The 19,001-nt window shown below is 38.6% G+C and overlaps 1 protein-coding gene across 1 annotated transcript; it reads right to left on the bottom strand.

Moving 5' to 3' along the window:
- Positions 1-1,091: 1,091 nt before the first annotated feature.
- Positions 1,092-16,948, bottom strand: znf831 (zinc finger protein 831). Its single transcript, XM_077204532.1, has 6 exons — positions 16,438-16,948; positions 15,438-15,541; positions 10,708-14,864; positions 7,420-7,631; positions 4,104-4,757; positions 1,092-2,377 (listed from the first exon to the last, which is right to left on the bottom strand). The coding sequence occupies exons 3-5, from the start codon at positions 14,816-14,818 to the stop codon at positions 4,107-4,109; spliced, it is 4,974 nt and encodes a 1,657-aa protein (XP_077060647.1). The 5' UTR covers positions 14,819-14,864; positions 15,438-15,541; positions 16,438-16,948; the 3' UTR covers positions 1,092-2,377; positions 4,104-4,106.
- Positions 16,949-19,001: the final 2,053 nt, after the last annotated feature.

Here is a 19,001-nt window from a genome sequence, read left to right as displayed (position 1 = left end):
TGTTTGTTTTCCGCCAATCCTTATTTGCCATGGACACCTTAATCAGTCATTGTCTCTTAGTCATGTCAGCTGTGTCTTGTTTCTTTGATTAGGTCCCTGTGTATTTAAGCGCTGTGTTTTGTCCAGTTCAGTTGTCTGTCGTCATTGATATTGGCCTGGTTGTTCTGTCCTGTATTTGAGAGGGTTTAGTATTTCTGTAAGTTTGATTTTCTGATTATTAAACTGCTGCATATCCTGTTTTCTCGTTGCTGCAACCAGACCCTTAACACTATGTGCATTTAGTCATTGTGCAAATTGTTGACAATTGTACTTCCTTTTGCCAAAGCACATGCAATTTGCTTAAATCAACAAGAAGTTCAAATCTGATTTAGAGATCTGAATTTGTTTTGAGAAAAAAAAATCTCATTTAAGAATTGAGCCAAATCGATTGAGAAAAACTATGAAAAACTATGTTTTTTAAGGTGTTGCAGGGTAGTTGCTTTGTTTTGTAATAGTATTGATATTTATAATAATATTGTTGTTGAATGATACTGCTGTGCATTAAGCAGAGAAGAATCACTTCTCGTACATGGCAAACATAATTTTGAGAATGTACAGTAAAGATGTGTATATATACAATACCATATGACTTTAATAGAATTTAGACATAAAGAATTTGGATTTTACACAACTAAACAACTCATCAAAAAGCACACAATGTACAGTTATATCGGCATCAAAAAAGTTGCTTTTTTAACGGTAGCTTGATTAAAAAAGATTTGGTAACACTTTACAATAAGGTTCATTAGTTAACTTTAGTTAATATATTAACTAACATGAACTAACCATGAGCAATAAAGTTGTTAGTGTATTTGTTAATCTTTGTTAACGTTAGTTAATACAAATAAAGCTGTTCATTGTTTGTTCATGTTACTTCACAGTGCATTAACTAATGTTAACAAGATTTTAATAAAGTATTAGTAAATGTTGAAATTAACATTAATAAAGATGAATAAATGCTGTATAAGTGCATTTCGCTATTAGTTCATGCTAACTAATGTAGGTAACTAATGTTAACTACTGAACCTTATTGTAAAGTGTTACCTAGATTTAAAAACAAGACAACTGAATATACTTTACATGTATGGTTATACAAGGATCATAATTACAGCCATTGTCCATTAAATGCCTTTGTCTAAGGCAGCAAGTGGTATTCAGCCAACTAGAACTGATGACAGAGCAGGAAGGTTAGGGTCTATGATGATGAATAAAAGTTTTTTAAGTCACATTGTCATTGGCTTCCCACTGTTTGACTCACTGCACACTGATGACTGATCTCTGTCAAACCCCATTGTGAGAGTTTACTCTTGGGCCAATGCTTTATGCTTATTCAGACATCATGATTCACATAAAGAGATCGCACACACGAGAAGATTGTGTGCATCCCACTGCGTGCTTTCTCCAGGTGCCTTTCCAGAGTAAAAGCTGAAACTCCTAGGGCTGTGAAATGCAGGATGAATCAGTGTTGATGGGCGGTATAGCATGATGATGCAGGAACTGCCTGGGTGTTTAGTGTTTACATGAAATGCACCTGGATGCACCTGTGGGTCTGAGCCATAGACTGTAAAAAATATATAGACATAGTGTCCGTGACATTACCTGTAGGTTTCTGCAATACATTTTTTAAGTCCAAAGTGGGCACAGCCGGCCGTCGCCATCTTGGTAGCGCGTTACTCCCGGATAACCGAAAATTGGCAGCGAGGCGGATTAGCTGAGGTGACATGACGCTAACAGACAGCAGAAAAACGGCTAGTAGTGACATCAGCTCAATCCACCTGTCACTCAAGTGGCCACACCTTTAACTGTGCAGAACTTTAAGGCTTAATATAATTTAAACGGATGAGTTATAAAAGAAAATCCCATTCCTCACAGTTGTCATGAAGGGCAAAATTATATATATATATATACCAGAACCACTTTTAGCTCCAGGCTGTAAACATTTTTTTTCTGCTGTAAAGTTGCCCATTTTAACATAGGGGTCTATGGGATTAACTCTCTTTTGGAGCTTGTCTCTAGTGGCCAGTCGATGAATTGCAGTTGAAGTCACTTCCACGTTGCTTTCAAGAGGGACACAGGACGGTTTCCGCTTGGTATGAACACAATAATGAAGATTGCCTGTGTATATTTGAGAAATTTTTTCCTATCTTTGCTCCATGCGTTAAGGAACCTGGGGGCCTTAGTGGTTGTCTAGTGCCGAATGCAAGGGGCCTGATGGCTCTAGTGGTCAGCACACACTGTGCACGAGGGGCCTGCAATTCCCAGTTATCAGATTGCACTTTATGCACTAAAGGCCCGCCTTCCACACACTAGCCCATCTGACCTGGTTCATAATATACACCTGGAAGTAAAGACTGAATGCAGTAATTACAATTTGTTTCATCTATCAGCAACATAATTGAATAATCCTAACATGATGTAAAACAACGTTTGTGTGTTTGCGTGTTTGCAACTCATTCTCAGTCTCAAGGCATCCAATACTAAAGCTTGTCCAAGATATACAGGTGCCAAAAGCGTCTTTTTTGCATCTGTTTACTGACACAGCCAACAGATCATTGCTGTAATGAGACATCTTTTAATGTACTCCCACAGTGATGAAACAAATAATCATTTTTTAATGATCACAAAGCTAGATAATTTTGCTTCCTAAAATTTGTCCACAAATGTGTTCTTTATTTCCATTGAAAGATGTATTATATACTGATTGTGCATTTAATTCTAAACATTTAGTCAGTTGTTCCTGTATCTGAAAAAGTTTTTATGTTATAGACATTTGAGCATCTAACCTCATATTTACCTTAAACCTAACCACTTTTCCACAATATAAAACATAAAAATGACAAACATTTGTGCATTTGGCTTTTATCCAAAGTGATTTTACTGCATTCAATGTATGCATTCTGTCAGTTCTCACTTTCCTTGGGAATCAAACCCATGACCTATAACCCATCCCTTGTGATCTTTGCCACTTCCGGAACTGAGCCATATGTGCCATAGTTGGCCCAGATGTATGCAATTGCCAGTTATTTAATGCGGTATGTGGGCCACAACTGGGCCAGATGTCATTTGAAACTTACGTTTTTAATGGCTGAAAATCCTCCACCTCTGTGAACACATTCACATCTTATTTAAAAGATAAATCTGAAATTTATGATCCCAAAAACAAATGGCATTTGACATCAAGGCTGTGTTAGCATTTCTTCAGGCGGGAGTTTTTGAATGTGTGCATGATTTCAGCATCAGCGTTGAGATAGAGGTCATGATCAAATTTGGGCATGTTTCTCGTGCAGAGCAACTGTTTCGCCTTGGAAGACTTGGAATATTGCTGAATATTTTCTGAATGAATTATTTTTAATCTGAATTTTTATCCAACTGTTATATCACGAACTATGGAAGCTTGTTTCAGCCACAGAATAAAAAATAAAAAAGGTAATTGCAACTTTTTATCTCACAATTCTGACCTTTTTATCAGAATTGTGTGATATAAAGTCGCAATTGTGAGTTATAAAGTCAGAATTGAGTGATTTAAAGTTGCAATTGCATGCTATAAAATCAGAATTGTGAGATATAAACTCGCAACTCTGGGGAAAAAAGTCAGTCTTTTTTTCTTCTTAGAATTGGACTTTATAACTCGCAATTGCGAGTGTATATCTCACAATTCTGAGAAAAGATTACACAATTCTGTCACAATTCTGAATTCACAATTCAAGTCACAATTCTGAGAAAAGAAACTCGCAATTGTGGGTTATAAAGTCATAATTGCAAGATATAAACTACCAATTGAGAGAAAGAAGTCGCAATTATCTTTTAAAATGTTTTATTCTGTGGCGGAAACAAGCTTCCATAACATACATTATGTTTTGATGACAATATTATACCCCCGTTTATAGTTTCATGATAAAATGACAATGCATTACATGTCAGCCTACTGATAGCAAAGGTTTTTCATTGCACGCCGCTAAAGGATTATTTTCCGTCGTGATGTAAGGAGTTCTTGGACAAGTGGAGGGAATTGGACACCTTGGAATTGAGAATGGGTTGATTTTTTCTTGGTTGTGTGTACTTACACCTTACTCGAGTTCAATGACTAGCTTTTGCTCATCATCACTACTGCTGTTACTGTCCTCATGTTCCATGAAACTGTTGCCTAAATAGAACAGTTTAGGCTCTATTGAGTTGCCATGTATGGCTGGGGGACGTATTTGCGGCTCTTGACTGGACATTTGACTTGAAGCATTGCAATAACTGGGCCCTGCACTGGATGATAAAGTAATACTTGTACTGACAGACTCAATCTTCGAAGCGCCACAGTTATTTTGCAAAACGCTGGCTGATACAGGTGTGCCACTTGTTTTGTGCAGCTGAACTTCAGAGCCTTTTGAGTAAATCCAATAGCTCATCGAAACCCTTGCCTGCGTCTCCTTTTGGAATTCATTTTGCATGGTATTCACTGATTGTCTGGATGTTTGACTGGAACTTAGTGAGGATGTCTCCTGTTGGCTCGTCTCTCGAGAAGGGCTGTTCCCCAGATATTCACCCATGCTGGTGTTGTTGTTACATTCCCCTTGACCTTCATGTTGACATGTTTGTGAAAGGATGTTTGTGCAAACAGATGCTTCTGGATTGTTTGAATCGCTGAATTTTTCATGCTGAAGTGGTTCTGAAGTGTTGACGGACACTTGAGTGGATGTCTGATGTTCCTCAGAAGACATGGTCTCTTTCTGTTGTCAAAAGAAACATAAAATTACTATATATTACCCTGGCAAAGCCCAAAGTATACAAAGTATCACAAAATGCGTGCTACACAATTTCGTCCCCTGAATAGTATGCACCGTTTTGTAACTGTGTCAACTTTGTATACGCAGGTCACACACGCGCATTTAATTTGTTTTGCACTAATAAGTTGCGGTCAAAACACTAGGTGTGTGAACCTACACTGGTCTCACGGTTCAGTTTGATTACGATTATCATGTCATCGATTCAGTTCAATTTGATATCTCGATGCATTACGATGCACTGCATCCTCAATTTTCTATTTTATACAGAAACAGTGACATTCCAGTTTAAGTTTCAAGGGAGTAAAGTCTGTTTATGCCATTAAGAAAATAAAATTCTTTCAAATCAATTTTGTTTTAAACAAATGTTCATTTAAAAGCAGCGCTCATTCATCAGTGTATAATGTTACCCTAGAGAGCGCACATCAACCGTCCCCGAGTCCGCTGTTGAAGGTGACAATCATCCATTTATAATCACACGTAACAACACAGAATAATTGTAATTTGACCATCGGGTGCGGATACTTAAATCAGAGAATATTATTGGGGCGGGTGGATGATTTGTTTTTGGCTGTGGATTCGGGTGACGTGGAGCTCGTCTGCTCAGACTCAGCAGGCGCTAACAGCTCGCGGTGAACACGGCTAACGTGGTTTATAAAGTTAGTGGTATTACCTCCTGCATATTCTATTTTTGCGTGACATGAGCGCACACAGCGCTTGTCTTCTCCAGGTCGTGCTTATCAGGTTGTCCATAATAGCCGAAATGTGCCCAGATGTAGGCTTTTAAAGTAGTTTGAGCATTTTTAAGTACTCACAATCGCGTCTCCCCTCCCTCTGCCTCTACCGCAACAAAGCACATATATGCGATGAATGACGTCAGAAAAGCGTCAGTACATTATAATCGGTTATGGTCTATTACTGAACCGACATCGAATCGTCCTCGTCTGCGTCGCGATGCATCGTAGAAACGATTAATTTCGACACCCCTACAAAACACTTATTCAAAATAATTACCCACTCAGAGAGTATGCGATTTCGGACACAGTCATAGCATTTCAAATTATACTCCATTTGATAGTGTACATGCGAATGCAGGCTTGACACATGCGCTCTAGAAAGTTTCATCTTTGTCCACTGCCTGCACTATTTGTCTCCATAAGTTATGACCGATAAAACCACTGTCAGTTACGTTGCTTCACTGTCATTTACAAATCCTCTTCCGTGGCCTCATGGGATAGTAAAGTGTTCATCATATGCACACTTCAGTTTCTCAGCAGAAGTAGTAGATCATCCAGGGACATTTCTCCTGCTTTTTATGAGTACTGTGAATTCAGGCATAGTTCTTTTGTCGCATGCTTTTTTTTGCGCCTACTACATAGTAGGGAAGTATGTGATTTCGGATGCAGCCTACGTGTTTGACTGTACACATAAGAAAAACTTAGTATACTTTAGGGCTGGCTGGTTTATGCTGTGGGCCGCTCTCTAACACTGTCTGTTGAGTGGATGGGAGGCAGTGATTTATGACTTATTAGTTATTCATCAAAATAAAACACTAAAATATATATTACTATGTGGAGTAGTAAATTATCAGCTTAAGAAAAGATAAGATATACAGCCATTATCTGCAGAGGTTTACCACAATCCACAATACCACAAAGTACAGGGACTTACTAGCTTTCCACAGTGTGAAATTTGTTATCAGTCACGCCATTGCCCTCAGTGCTATTCTAAACATGTGTGTGTGGATTGTGTGTGGTTGTGTGTGGGGATTTGAATGGTTTTTGCAGGACACACCAAACCATCGGCCATCATCGGGTCATTAATGAGTGTCAGTCAAAAAGAGTGGTCAGTGGGTGAGACAGATCACCTTGATTGGCTGTTCAGTTTAGTGAACCAGTGTACAAGAAGATTAGCAAAAGTAATGAAAGTGAGCAAATGATGAATTCATGAGGGCACACACAACAGGCTGTTCTAATTTTATATCTTCATCTTGTGCATTGCAATATGCAAATATTTTCATAATGACATGACATCTGGAATGAAGAAAGTTAAGACCAACTGATCAACAGGATTCATATTTAAAATGGTAAGAAAGTGTTGCTTTGTTTACGGGTTGTATGTGCACATTTCCATTTTTGAATGATGAATATAGACTTTTATTTCCTCTCAACCAGGCACAGAATGTACAGTCAAACCACAATTTATTCAGACACCTTCAACATTTCTCAGATTATCACAGTTTATTTGCTATAGAAAAATGGTAGATAAAATATGAGGTTTAGAAAATGGTAATAAAATATGACAAGTTATTATGGATATTTCACTGGTTTTGTCCGTACTTCTGTTTGACCGTCTCACAAATGAATTATGCTGAATATCTGTCAGCTGTTAAATTTAACTACACAATTAGATAATACCAGTTTAGCTCAACCAATTACCAAGCAATGCTTCATGTTGTTCAGTCTGTGGTGTAAAAAGGTGCATTAGTTATTAAAGAAAAAACACTTCAGCAAAACATGGTCAGCTCAAAGTGTCGGAATCAATTTTGGTTTGACTGTATTTACTCAGATGTCACATTCAATGTTTGCTGTGTCACGTCATTTCTTACCTTTTCTCTCACCTTTCTTTTGTCCTGTTTTCCATTGTCTTCACAGCCTTGGCATGTGAAGGTGTGTGTGTTGTTGGTGTCAGCCATGTCTGTGCTCGGTCTCTCTCCTTCTCCACCTCCAATCTCCGGTTCTTTGGGGATCGATTCCTTGCTCTCTGTACCAGGATCCCTCTGAAACCTCAGGCTGTTGAGGATACCATCCTCCCCAGGCCCTGAGAGCAGAACAATAACGGAGTTAATAAATGCTGCTTCTTTCACGGCTCTGTGGAATACTTGATTCTGATTGGTCAATCGTGCCATCTAGCGGTGTGTTCAAATCAATATCTCTTAGCGCCAAAATTATTTATGAAGGTGAAATGCTGTGTAATAAGTGTTATGATTGTAAACAGTATCTCTTAAATGTCTGTCTAGTTTGAATTTGCCGCGCTAGAAACTGCTGTCTCCGAGGAAGCTTTGCGTTTAAAGACCTAATAAAATATTTCAACTAAGATTAATATTTTGTGTCTAATTATTTACTTATGTGGAAAGTAGTCTTGTAACAAGCGGGATAATGAACATCCAGCCAGTTGTTATCTCAGAATAAACCCCCTTCAGGCTGATGAAACCGACTGGATGTACATCATCCCTTACATATATTAGAGTCTGTTCTTGAAGCTGGGTCTCCGCTTGTTCTTTTGGTTCCTCAAAATTTGATTGTATTTAAATTCTTAAAGGCAGTTCCAAGTATTGACAAATTCACTTGACTAGAGTGTGGGAGGGTATAATAGTGATATGGGAGAAGTGTTACTTTTGATATGTTGTTTTGAAACATGATAATTTATAAAATAGGTGCACACATGCCTGGCTGCTTTTGCAAAAAAATTATAGGCTTAAGGTTTTATGGCTTCGGAAATCGTTATTGTCCAAAACTAATAAACTGGTCACAGAAATCTCTTTTAAACTGAACATAAGACTGATTTTCTGAATACAAATGTTACAGCCAGAAAACATATGTACAGTAATTCAGCCTCCTGGAATTCATGCCTCATTGCAAACCAAATGTCAGCCAAATGAAGAAAAAAATAACGTGACAGTTTCACATTGTATATCAAGGCACACCGACCAACATATGCTACTATATATTATGGTGGTGGAGATATAAAAACGATTGTCCTGATGAAAAACAATCAGTCAGATTCTCTGGGGTAGAACTGGTTTGGCTGAACTCTTGCGCAGCATTGCTCAGAAAAGGAGGCTACGTTTGGCTCTTAGGTTTCTTGTCAGCTGTCTGGAATAAAGACGGCACAAAATCTCATTTTAACCTCTGGGTCTTGCTCTGGTGGGGACTAAGCACCCTGTCTATTCCCTGAACACATCTGACCAATCAAATCCACTCCAGTCAAGACTAGTCGGGAGGATTACGATTGCTGTTGATCAACTTTTTATCGACAATTCACTTAAAGACTGAAGCATCCATAGACTTTTTCTGAGAGTTTTCTTTAGCTTTGAGAAAAGAATGTTTTTACAAAGAAGCTTATTAGAAGGGCTGTATGTTTTGTTTATTCTAAGCCTCTCTGATCGACCCTTGACCTTCTTCATAATTGTTACTATGACTAATTGGAGGTGACGTGACCCAATGAAAGGGAATCTCTTAAGAGCGCTATAGGCAGGGATCAAATGTTTCCCTCGAACAAGTGACTCTAAAAAGAGAAACATCAGGTCAGTGAAGGAATACATTGGGATTACAAAGGTTAGGATAGGAAAAAGCCGCAGAGAATCTGATGACAACTTAATGATGTTCACCTTAGATTCACCCTCTCACACTAAAATCTTGGTGATCCTACTGAATTCAAAACAGATTCTGCTTGTGAACTGCTATCGCTGCACGACTTGAGTATGCAAGACAGAATGGTTCAACAGCTTTGTCCTTTTTCCCACATAATTATTCTAATGTGTAATGTTGCATCCCACTCTGAGATGTCTCGGGCGTGTCTCTATAAATACAGAAAACAACACTTGTTTCTAAATTGATGTAATCTTAAGTTTTCATTCTTTATTCTGTAAATTGTATTTTTTTACTACTTTAATAGCAAGGGTTTTCTGTACATATCCACTTTTATTTCATGAACGTTTCTCAAGGGATTTCATTCTTATGTGACAAAAGCATGTGACTTGACATAATGCAAATTAACTGTTGTGCTGCTGTTATTGGACAATATTCTTTAAAGTAAGATAGGAATCACAAATTATTTTCATAGAGGTATTTCATTGAGCCCACTTGCATGGAGTGCATGATATAATTATAAAATAAGAGGAAGTCGGCATTGTCATAAAGCATTGTCTAGTAACATAGAGAGATGGGAAGTTTTGATCTCGTGTCGCCACCTTGTGAAGAGAAAATGTTATGACACACATTGAAATCAGTGTTTATGATTTTTAATGTACCAGAAATTTGTTCTAAGAATGTTTTGCTAATGGTCCCTATACTTTTGCATAAGTAATGAAAATTTTGTTTTGTTGAATGTTCTCTGAAGTATCAAAACGTCCAGTTTTTTAAAAATGTTTTAAAATAGTTTTTTCTTGGTTATTCGAACGTTAAGGGGACATTCTGTTTTGCAAACAGTTTTAGAACATTACTTTTAAATGTTGTCTGAACAATCTGAAACAAGAAGTAATATTTAAAAATGTATGATGAACATCCAACTAAAACATTTTAGAGAAACGAGATAATGTTTTGTGCTAATGTTAGCGTGTGCTAATGCTTTAATGTTTGAGAACATTAAATACCATAACATTGAACGAACATTGCATTAATGTGTGACACTTTACAATAAGGTTCATTAGTTAACATGAATTAAGAATGGACAATGTTTCATTAGCATTTATTAATCTTAGTTAATATTATTTTCAACATTTACTAATACGTTGTTAAAATCAAAGGTTGTATTTGCTAACATTAATTAATGCACTGTGAACTAACATGAACAAACAATGAACAGCTGTATTTTTATTAACATTAACAAAGATTAATAAATACTGTAACAAATGTATTGCTCATTGTTAGTCCATGTTAGTTAATACATTAAGTAATGTAAACTAATTAGGCTTATTATAAAGTGTTACCCATTAATGTATCTGAAGAACATTTGTTCATAATTTTGAGAAAACCTTTCCAGAATGTTAGCACAAGTTCTGAGAACATTCCCTGTTAGCTGGAGTCTATGGTTGTTTTTCCACATGCAAGCACTGCACTTTAAACAGCATGACAATATTACCTTGCAGAGATATATAATAGTTATTTGGTCCCACCTGTAAATATTTCCGGACTGGCATGGTGTGTAAGGACATCTCCACATTTGGTACTGTCTTCAAGAATGCTCTGAACGTTAGATGTCCTGTCCATTGGGCATGATGCTTTTATTTGACTGTAAGTGTCATTCACAAAGTCACCAGGGCCTAGAGCAAAGGCCTGTTGGAGTTTATACTGTGTAGGTGTCTGTCCTGGAGCACACGTTTCAGTCGATAGGGTCCCATGCGTGCAGCTGAGCTTACCTGTGTCACATGCTCTCATTTTCCTTGTATCTAAATTTGAGCTGCCACAGTATGGCTTGTTAGGCTTATTGGAGTTTATCACGTTTTGCATCTGCTGTGATTCTGTGGTAGAGGTCTTTTCCTCACAAATAAAAGTTCTGAGCTGTGTAGTTGTCTTTGTTTCAACCCTCTCACCATTTTCTGATAACGTGACTGACACGAGGTGGTTTGTTTTATTAGGCTCCACTGGCTTAGTTTGAACATGATTTGGCTCCATTATCTCTGTGAATATTTGATCCTCAGTGGAGCTAACCAAATCTGGCTTACGGACAGAACACTTTTGGGGCTCTTTGTAATTTTCTCTTCTAGAATAGCTCTTGTTCACTGAACGAGGTTCGTCTCCAGCCACTGGTTTGTGATGTGACTCTGCAATAACCTCAAACTCAGCAGGTTTCCTCTCCTGGGGATTTTCAGGTATCTTCTGTGGTTCATACAACTCTTCAGCTGTATTTTTATTGCAATCCACTGAGGCTGTGATATGAAACTTTGTCTGTGGATGTGACCAAGATGACACAAACTGAGGGCTGCCGTTAGCATTATTTTTAGCATTTTGAGAGTTTAAACTATAAACAGTTTCTGCTTTGTTTACTGAACTGGCAGATTCACAACAATTGAAAGTGTTATTTTTTTTCATCTCACCATAATCTACCAATTCCTGTTCCATGCACACATTAGTCACATCATTGCTATATAACTCCTGTGAAAGTGATGTATGGTTTGTTAAAGTGAGTGAAGTTGTTGTTTCAATGTGAGGCTCTATCAGTGCTAACTGTTCATCAGATATGATCTGCATGACGATCTGGAGGTCAGCTGTTCGTACATAAAACGTGTTTTGAGCCTGTGCTGAGCCATTTAGTACCATCACCTTTTCTTCAGACTGGGACCTTTGAAAGTCACATCCAGTGGCCATTATAGAGGCAGTGCTGTTTAGCGTATTCTCAAACACAGTGGATTTAGTGTCTGCTGTAAGACCAATATGTTTTCCTGGTTCACTTACACGGGTGGCAGGATGGTTTTGAACTGTTGGTTGAGGATAGATTTGTAGACCAGATTCAGAACAATAACTCACTGTTGACATTGAATTTGTTGATGTGACAGGTTGAGCGTTCTCTGAGGTTGTTGAAACTTTAAGAGGGTGATCCATTACAGATGATACAGGAACTGTCGACTGGCTTTCCACCAAACCTGTTGCACAGTTGCTCTGCAACAAGGACACCTGCCTCTGCACTGGTGGAGGTAGCGTAGGAGAAACCAGTGTAGGCGTGGTAGACCTAAGTTGTGTCAGAACTTTGGATGAACTGTTTGTGTGATTCAGCCCTGAACGGGAAACCGATAAGATAGGCATTGAGGTTGTCGCACACAATACATTGTGATTACACTGGTCAAAGGTTGTGACTATTGAAGCCCCCTGACTCTGGTTTGAAGATAATAAACTGTTCTCAAGATGGCATTGCACTGTAGTTTGCCGGCTTTTCGTGAGAGCTGGAATGGTTGAACAAGTGTTGTGTGTTAACGTGGATCCGGAAGAAGAAGTCGACACTCCATCTGTGGAACACGGGATCTTCAGCTGGTACTTTGGAGGAAAACTGGTCTTGGCTTCAGGGACAGTAGAGCTGGTGATAGAACCAGACTGCGGGCCAGATGTCCCACTTACACTGATGAAACAAAGTGTATTACCAAGGAACTGACTTGGATTTGAGAGCTGTTGTATGAAGCTACCCTGCGGGTGGAGATTTTGCATGTTGACCTTTTGTGCTGGAACTGTGATGGAAGTCTGCGTTGCACAGGTTGATAGAAGTGATTGACTCATATTTCCATTTGCCTGTCCAGTTCTGGGATCTGAAATACTGGGCATTTTCACATCATTCCCAGTGCGCTGTTTCTTCCTCTCTGGTGGGATACGGCAATCTAAGTGTTGTGTTGCTGATTCATCCCTTTCCATGTCTGCCCCCTTTGCATTATTATTCTCAAAGCTGGTATATGACACTTTAAGGTCATTCACAGCAGAACCGGAAGTAAAGCTCAGAGACACGGATCCATTGTCTCTCTGTTGGCTAATTTGAGTTTCCAGGCTCTCTGCTTGTTCAGAGCTTGATGCAGTCTTTTTCATCTTCTGTGGATAGTCTTTCTCAGTATTGTAGAGTTTCCTAAATGTCCCACCTTTGTAAGCGTGCCACTTTGTGTAGTCAAATTTCTTGGCTTTTCTCCTGTTGTTTCCTTTTATACATGACACCATTCCCAAATCAGTGCTGTCTCCATCTGAGCTAAGACTGCTTATACTACCTCTTTCAACCGGGGATCTCTCTGCAGGCAAACCATCTACCGCTACCTGCCTAACTAGTGATCGATGACCTTGTGCATGTTGGTGTGATGATCTAAATGGGTAAACATGCCCTGCACTACACCTTCTGCTAAGATTTAAATTCATTGCTCCGTCAGTGGGTTTTACACCCATAGTGAAGGGTAAAGAACTGCTTCGCGTTAATGGTGCATGATCTGTGCAAGTGGAGGGTTGTGTTGGCGGAGAGCTGAGAATTGCTCCACCTCGTCTGTCTTGATTTTGAGAGCTTGAGATGTGCTTGTTGCTCCTAATCTCAAAATGGAAGGAGTCTTTATAAGTGTACGGCACGGGAAGATCAATGCTTCCTTGTTTTGACAATACTGTCTTTCTTGGACGCACATTTTCCAGTTGTTTATTGTCCACCAGTACACTGTTCTCATATATAAGCTTTGAAATGCGTTCTTCCAGCTTCTGCTTCTCCTGAACGGACACCTTGCTTTTCCCGTCTTCTGGTGTCTGGGATGCACTTGCTTCTTGCTGTTCCATTGGAGCTCCTTTAAATGATTCCACAGTGGGATCGTGCAAACTTGCTCCAGGACTGCTGGATGAGTGATGCTCACTGCCGTCACTGAAGCCAGAGTCTGTACTGTCGTGACTTTGAGATTTTCCCCGAGACCTGGGCGAATCCCCAGGTTTGGAAAATAAAGCCTCCTGCCTCTGAAGCGGTGTACGATTTGGAATCGACGATGTGCATCCGTGCTCACCTGTCTGTTGGATCGCAGGATTATTTTTAATGCCAACTGAAAACGCGACAGTTTTTTTCAAAGAATTTACCTTGTCTTGAAGTGCTGGTGTTGTGCTAAATCCAACCATGGCAGCATTACGTAATGCCCATTCAATGCCAGTCACTGTAGAGTCTACCTGACTTGGTACTACAGGAAAAACCTCTTTGCTTCTCTGTACGTCTCCGCCATTCATCTCAGAAGATGGACTGGTGCAGTTGTCCTTTGAACTTTCCATGCTCTCCTGGCTGCTGAAAGTGCCTTTGTCAGATTCGCTGGAAAGGCGTGCATGAGCCTGTGTGCGCTTGTGTTTATAAAGGTTACTCTGTGTCTTGAAGGAAATGCCACAGGTAGTGCAGGGATACGGTCGCTCTCCTGTGTGGCAACGGAGATGTTTCTCGAGCACGCTGGGCTTCAGACAGTCCTTTCCGCAGTGTGGGCAAATATGCTTCCCAATAGGCTTTAGTCTGGCCGAGGTTGCTGGAGCCACTAGCCTTTGTTGTTGCAAAGCAGACCTGCTGGCAATGTGCAGTGTCAGAGAGGGCAGAGACGAGTTGCTACACATCCCTGGCAGAAACAGTGGTAGAACCGTTGGATCCTGCAAGGCTCCAGGTTGGGCCTGAGGGTATGTCTGCAGGCCAGGGGCAGGAACGTTGTGGACATACATAGTCGTAAAAGGGGCCTGAACACGCGTCTCCTCTCTCTGTGCAGACACTGAACACTGAGGCTCAGTAGCTATCGCAAAGCTCTGCTTGCTAGTTGCCATGGTAACACAACCCTTGTGATGCTGGGAGACAGAGCTCACTAATTACCTAAAAAAAAGAAACAGTTTTATTATGATTATTTTTCATTAGGCTTGGACTCCTCTGGATCAAAGGAATCCTCCCCCTATTTGAACTGGAATGCAGGTGATAGGAAGCTAAAGAAACCTAGATTTAACACCTTATTACAGATTACCATCATGTGAGTGGGTAGAAGCTACAAAATGTGTTTCAGAGCAGGCTGGCTATTCTGGACTTCAAAAGAAAATGGTATACCAGCAGAAACAACTGGTTGAATTTGCTTTCTTCCATAGAATGTTAACATTTGATAACTATTGTCTTCAGTTCTCTGATCAGTTAGTTATGTAAATGTAAAAATGTAATGAAGATAATTCAAGATGGCTATGATTATAAGTCTAGTAGGAGTCTCATATTTAATGCGAACACATGGTCAATATTTGCATATTGCAGAAGCACCAGAGGAGTATGAGCAGAAAACAGCGGTGGTAAAGTTCTGACTCATTTCTAGAAGAATGATAGCATCAAGGACCTCCTACCAGATTATTTTCACATTTATGAAAATGTGAGGACACACAATTGTTAAACAAGCTCTACTTTACTAACCTTTTTGTATTTTTTCTTTTTAGTTTTTGTTTCACGTGAATGCAGATGTATGATGATACTTGGCTTGTGAGATATTTCAGCCTTTAGAGTTGAGAAAGACAGTTCTATTAAAAAAAAGTTACAATTTATGGTAACACTTTATTTTATAGTGTCCTTGTTTCATATGTTACATGTACTTACCATAGCAATAACAGTAAATTAGGCGTTATTACATGCAACTAACCGTATAGTAAGTACATGTAGTTAATTATTATTACTCAGTACTTAAATATATAATTACACTTTAACAATGACACCTTAAAATAAAGTGTAACCCACTTTATTTTAAGGAGACGTAGTTACATTTTACCTACTTACAGATAAGTACTGAATATTCACTAACTACATGTACTTACTATAGAGTTACAGTTAGGGTCTGGATTAGGGTTAGTTACTTGTAATTGTGCATAATTTACTGTTTTTACTATAGTAAGTACATGTAGTAACATGTCACTATGCACCTTAAAAGAAAACTTATTACTAGGACATTTGCAGAAAGTTTGTATGAAAGTTAAACATGTCATGCATTTGCTAATCTCTCCTCATTCTCATTAATCTGTCTATATCTTCAAAAAAAATAATGATTTTAAGACCTGTCTCTATGTATTCATAATTAAGTTTGAAACTGTACTTGTTTGTTCACAGAATAGATTTAAGACAAATGTGAATTCACAAATCACATCACTATGAAAAATTATTTAAAATGATTCAGGAACAAGCTGAAAGCCAAGGCTTCAAATTATACAAACTAAAATAATTCACCTTAACATTACCTTCCATCCTTAATTACTTGCAGAAGTTACATTTAAATACACTATTCTTTATATTGTTCACATCCCTTTATCTGTGCCCTTTGTATCACATCACTACGCTTAAGAAAGATATTCCTATCAAGCTCATCAAAAGCAATGTAGAAGATCATCTTGTGTGCTTTAGGATAGTGCAATCATGGGTCACTCACCAGAACTTAAAGGTGACACTGCAGCAGCTAAAGGTTGTCCAATTAAATCGAAAACGTGGAAACAAAAATCCACCTTTGGAAGAGTGAGAGTTGACCAGAGCAAGAGAGGGACAGACGGCATGTGACTGTGGCACTTTCTCTCAACACAAAGGCCCCTGGTTCCTCTTCTCTCTTTAGTTTTCTTTCTGTCGTTTCTGTTGCTGATGGAGGAAATACAAACGTCATTCATGCAAATGTGACGGGATGACGGCGGCAACACAATGTATAAAGTACATGAGAGAGAGTGAAAGAGGAAGAGAGAAGTGACTCCCAATACCATTAAAACAAAGTTCAGGGTGCCAGCACTTTAAAACAAAAGAACCCAAACCAAAGTGAAGACATATCGCAAAATGGAGATCCAGAGAGAAAGACTAAATGAGATGGACACAGATAGAGAAGAGAGCAGATGGAGGGAGGGAGAGAGAGAGAGAGAGAGAGAGAGAGAGAGAGAGAGAGAGAGAGAGAGAGAGAGAGAGAGCATAAAAAATAACAACTGAACTGACAAACAAAATCCCTGTTCAAAAGAGGAAGTGCTATGAACATGCAGACCTACCTCAAATAAAACACACACACACACACATACACACACACACACACACACACACACACACACACACACACACACACACACACACACACACACACACACACACACACACACACACACACACACACACACACACATGTTTGCAGCATATACCTGACTTCTGTTTCTGTCTTTTCTCACTCCTCCAGTCACCCACACACCCACACACAAAGGAGAAGTGTAACAGAAATTGTGGTGGTGTAGCATTTAATGGTGCATGTTTTTATTTATATATTTTGACATGAAATGTTAGCGGCAACTCATCAAAAGTGGCTTGTTTCTGGCAGCCAGTGATCAGAGAGTACATTAGCAACCATCTGTGCTTTAAACTGCATCAGAGCAATGGAGGCCTCATTATTTCCTGTAAACAAAAGCGAAAGCAAATCCTCTGGAGGAATCAAATCTGATTGTATTATCCTTCTGTGATAAATTGCTTTGGCCTTCACTCTCTGCTCCTCGTGCAATTGCCATTATATCAGAAATGCAAAAAAAAAAAAAAAAAAAAAAAAAAAGAATAACCAGCAGTTGAAAGCAAAACTACCTGTTTAGAAATGTTAATACATGTGTAATATTTTTGAAAATGCAGGATAGAGGTAGAGATTTGGCAAAATAACAGAATGAAAACCTAAATTGATATATTTCACATATATTATCAGAAATAAAAAAGTACTATTTTGTGTAAAGGCTTTTTTTTATGTCTGACACGCCATCAGGGAAAGGGATCGAAGCAGGCCTGAGCACACTTTCAACATCTCAGTCTAGCAAAATATGTCAATTTAATTTTAGTCACTCAATTACTGATTAATTAATCACTCAATTTAATTCACTCATTAATGACTGTCCCATCCAGACCCAAACATTCACCTTTTCCTTCTGTGAGATCACTGATCTATTCTGCACCTATTTCTACATCAGCATTCTTCCACAAGTTTGCATTTTGTTATTTAGATACCTTTTTATTAAATAAAAATAAAAACACTGAAAACAAATCCTTTTGTTTTTACAAAGAAAATACAGGCAGCGGTGGTTGCCAGAATAATTCAGTTAAAATGTATAAATATTTACAGAACAACCTGTAAATATTACAGTATAAAATTGTTATTTACAAACAAGAAAATTGCATTTAAAACCGGCAAATTCAACAATGCACACTGTCACTAACATATTTATTATACTATTTTGTACCTTTAACATACTGACAACCACCATTATAATGCAGGTGGTAAAAGAGGAAGCCACAAGAAGAATCATGAAGAAGTTCATCACAAGCTGAAATATACAGTAGGAGCACAGAGTCATTCACGGCTAGCAAACACAAAACACCATCATGGGAACACACACAACACTTAATGCAATAAACATTCAATAAACAACAGAAGATGTAACATAAAACCCAAATGTGGATAACTGAAAACAAAAACTATTAAGAACCATAATTATTTAAACCAGATATTTTCAAATGTGAAGTGTTACACAGGGAATTCTGGGAATGTCAGTTTACAGTTTTTTACTGTATTATAATTTGATTTACCTTTTTTTACTTCTAAAAATAACTGTTAAAATTACATGAACTGTCTGGTTAGATCTTTTACAGTTTTTCCCTGTATCTAGTACGGGAGGTTACTGTTAATGTAACAAAGGGTCTGAGGCAGTCGGATCCATTTGCAGTACTTTATTGAAGCAGGTAATGAAACAAGGAATCACTGACATGAAACACCAAGGGAACACGTAGCAACATGCAGTGTGGCAAAACAAGATTTCACAAAGGAACAAAGAACTGAGCAGTCCAGATAAAGGGCAGGTAATGATTAACAGGTGGAGGTGATGATACTGAATGGAGAAGCCAGGCAGGGCTGGATACTAATAGCAGCGGGGATTGATGGGAAAGGTAGTTCTAGAACTCAGGTGACAAGGAGCGAGTGAGACCAGAGAGAGGTGA

The sequence above is a fragment of the Siphateles boraxobius genome, unplaced genomic scaffold, assembly GCF_051911475.1.
Source record: "Siphateles boraxobius isolate OS27281-9 unplaced genomic scaffold, OSU_SipBor_1 5, whole genome shotgun sequence".
NCBI classification, from domain to species: domain Eukaryota; kingdom Metazoa; phylum Chordata; class Actinopteri; order Cypriniformes; family Leuciscidae; genus Siphateles; species Siphateles boraxobius.
Note: the sequence above shows the minus strand (reverse complement) of the source record. Positions and strands in the feature narration are given on the sequence as shown.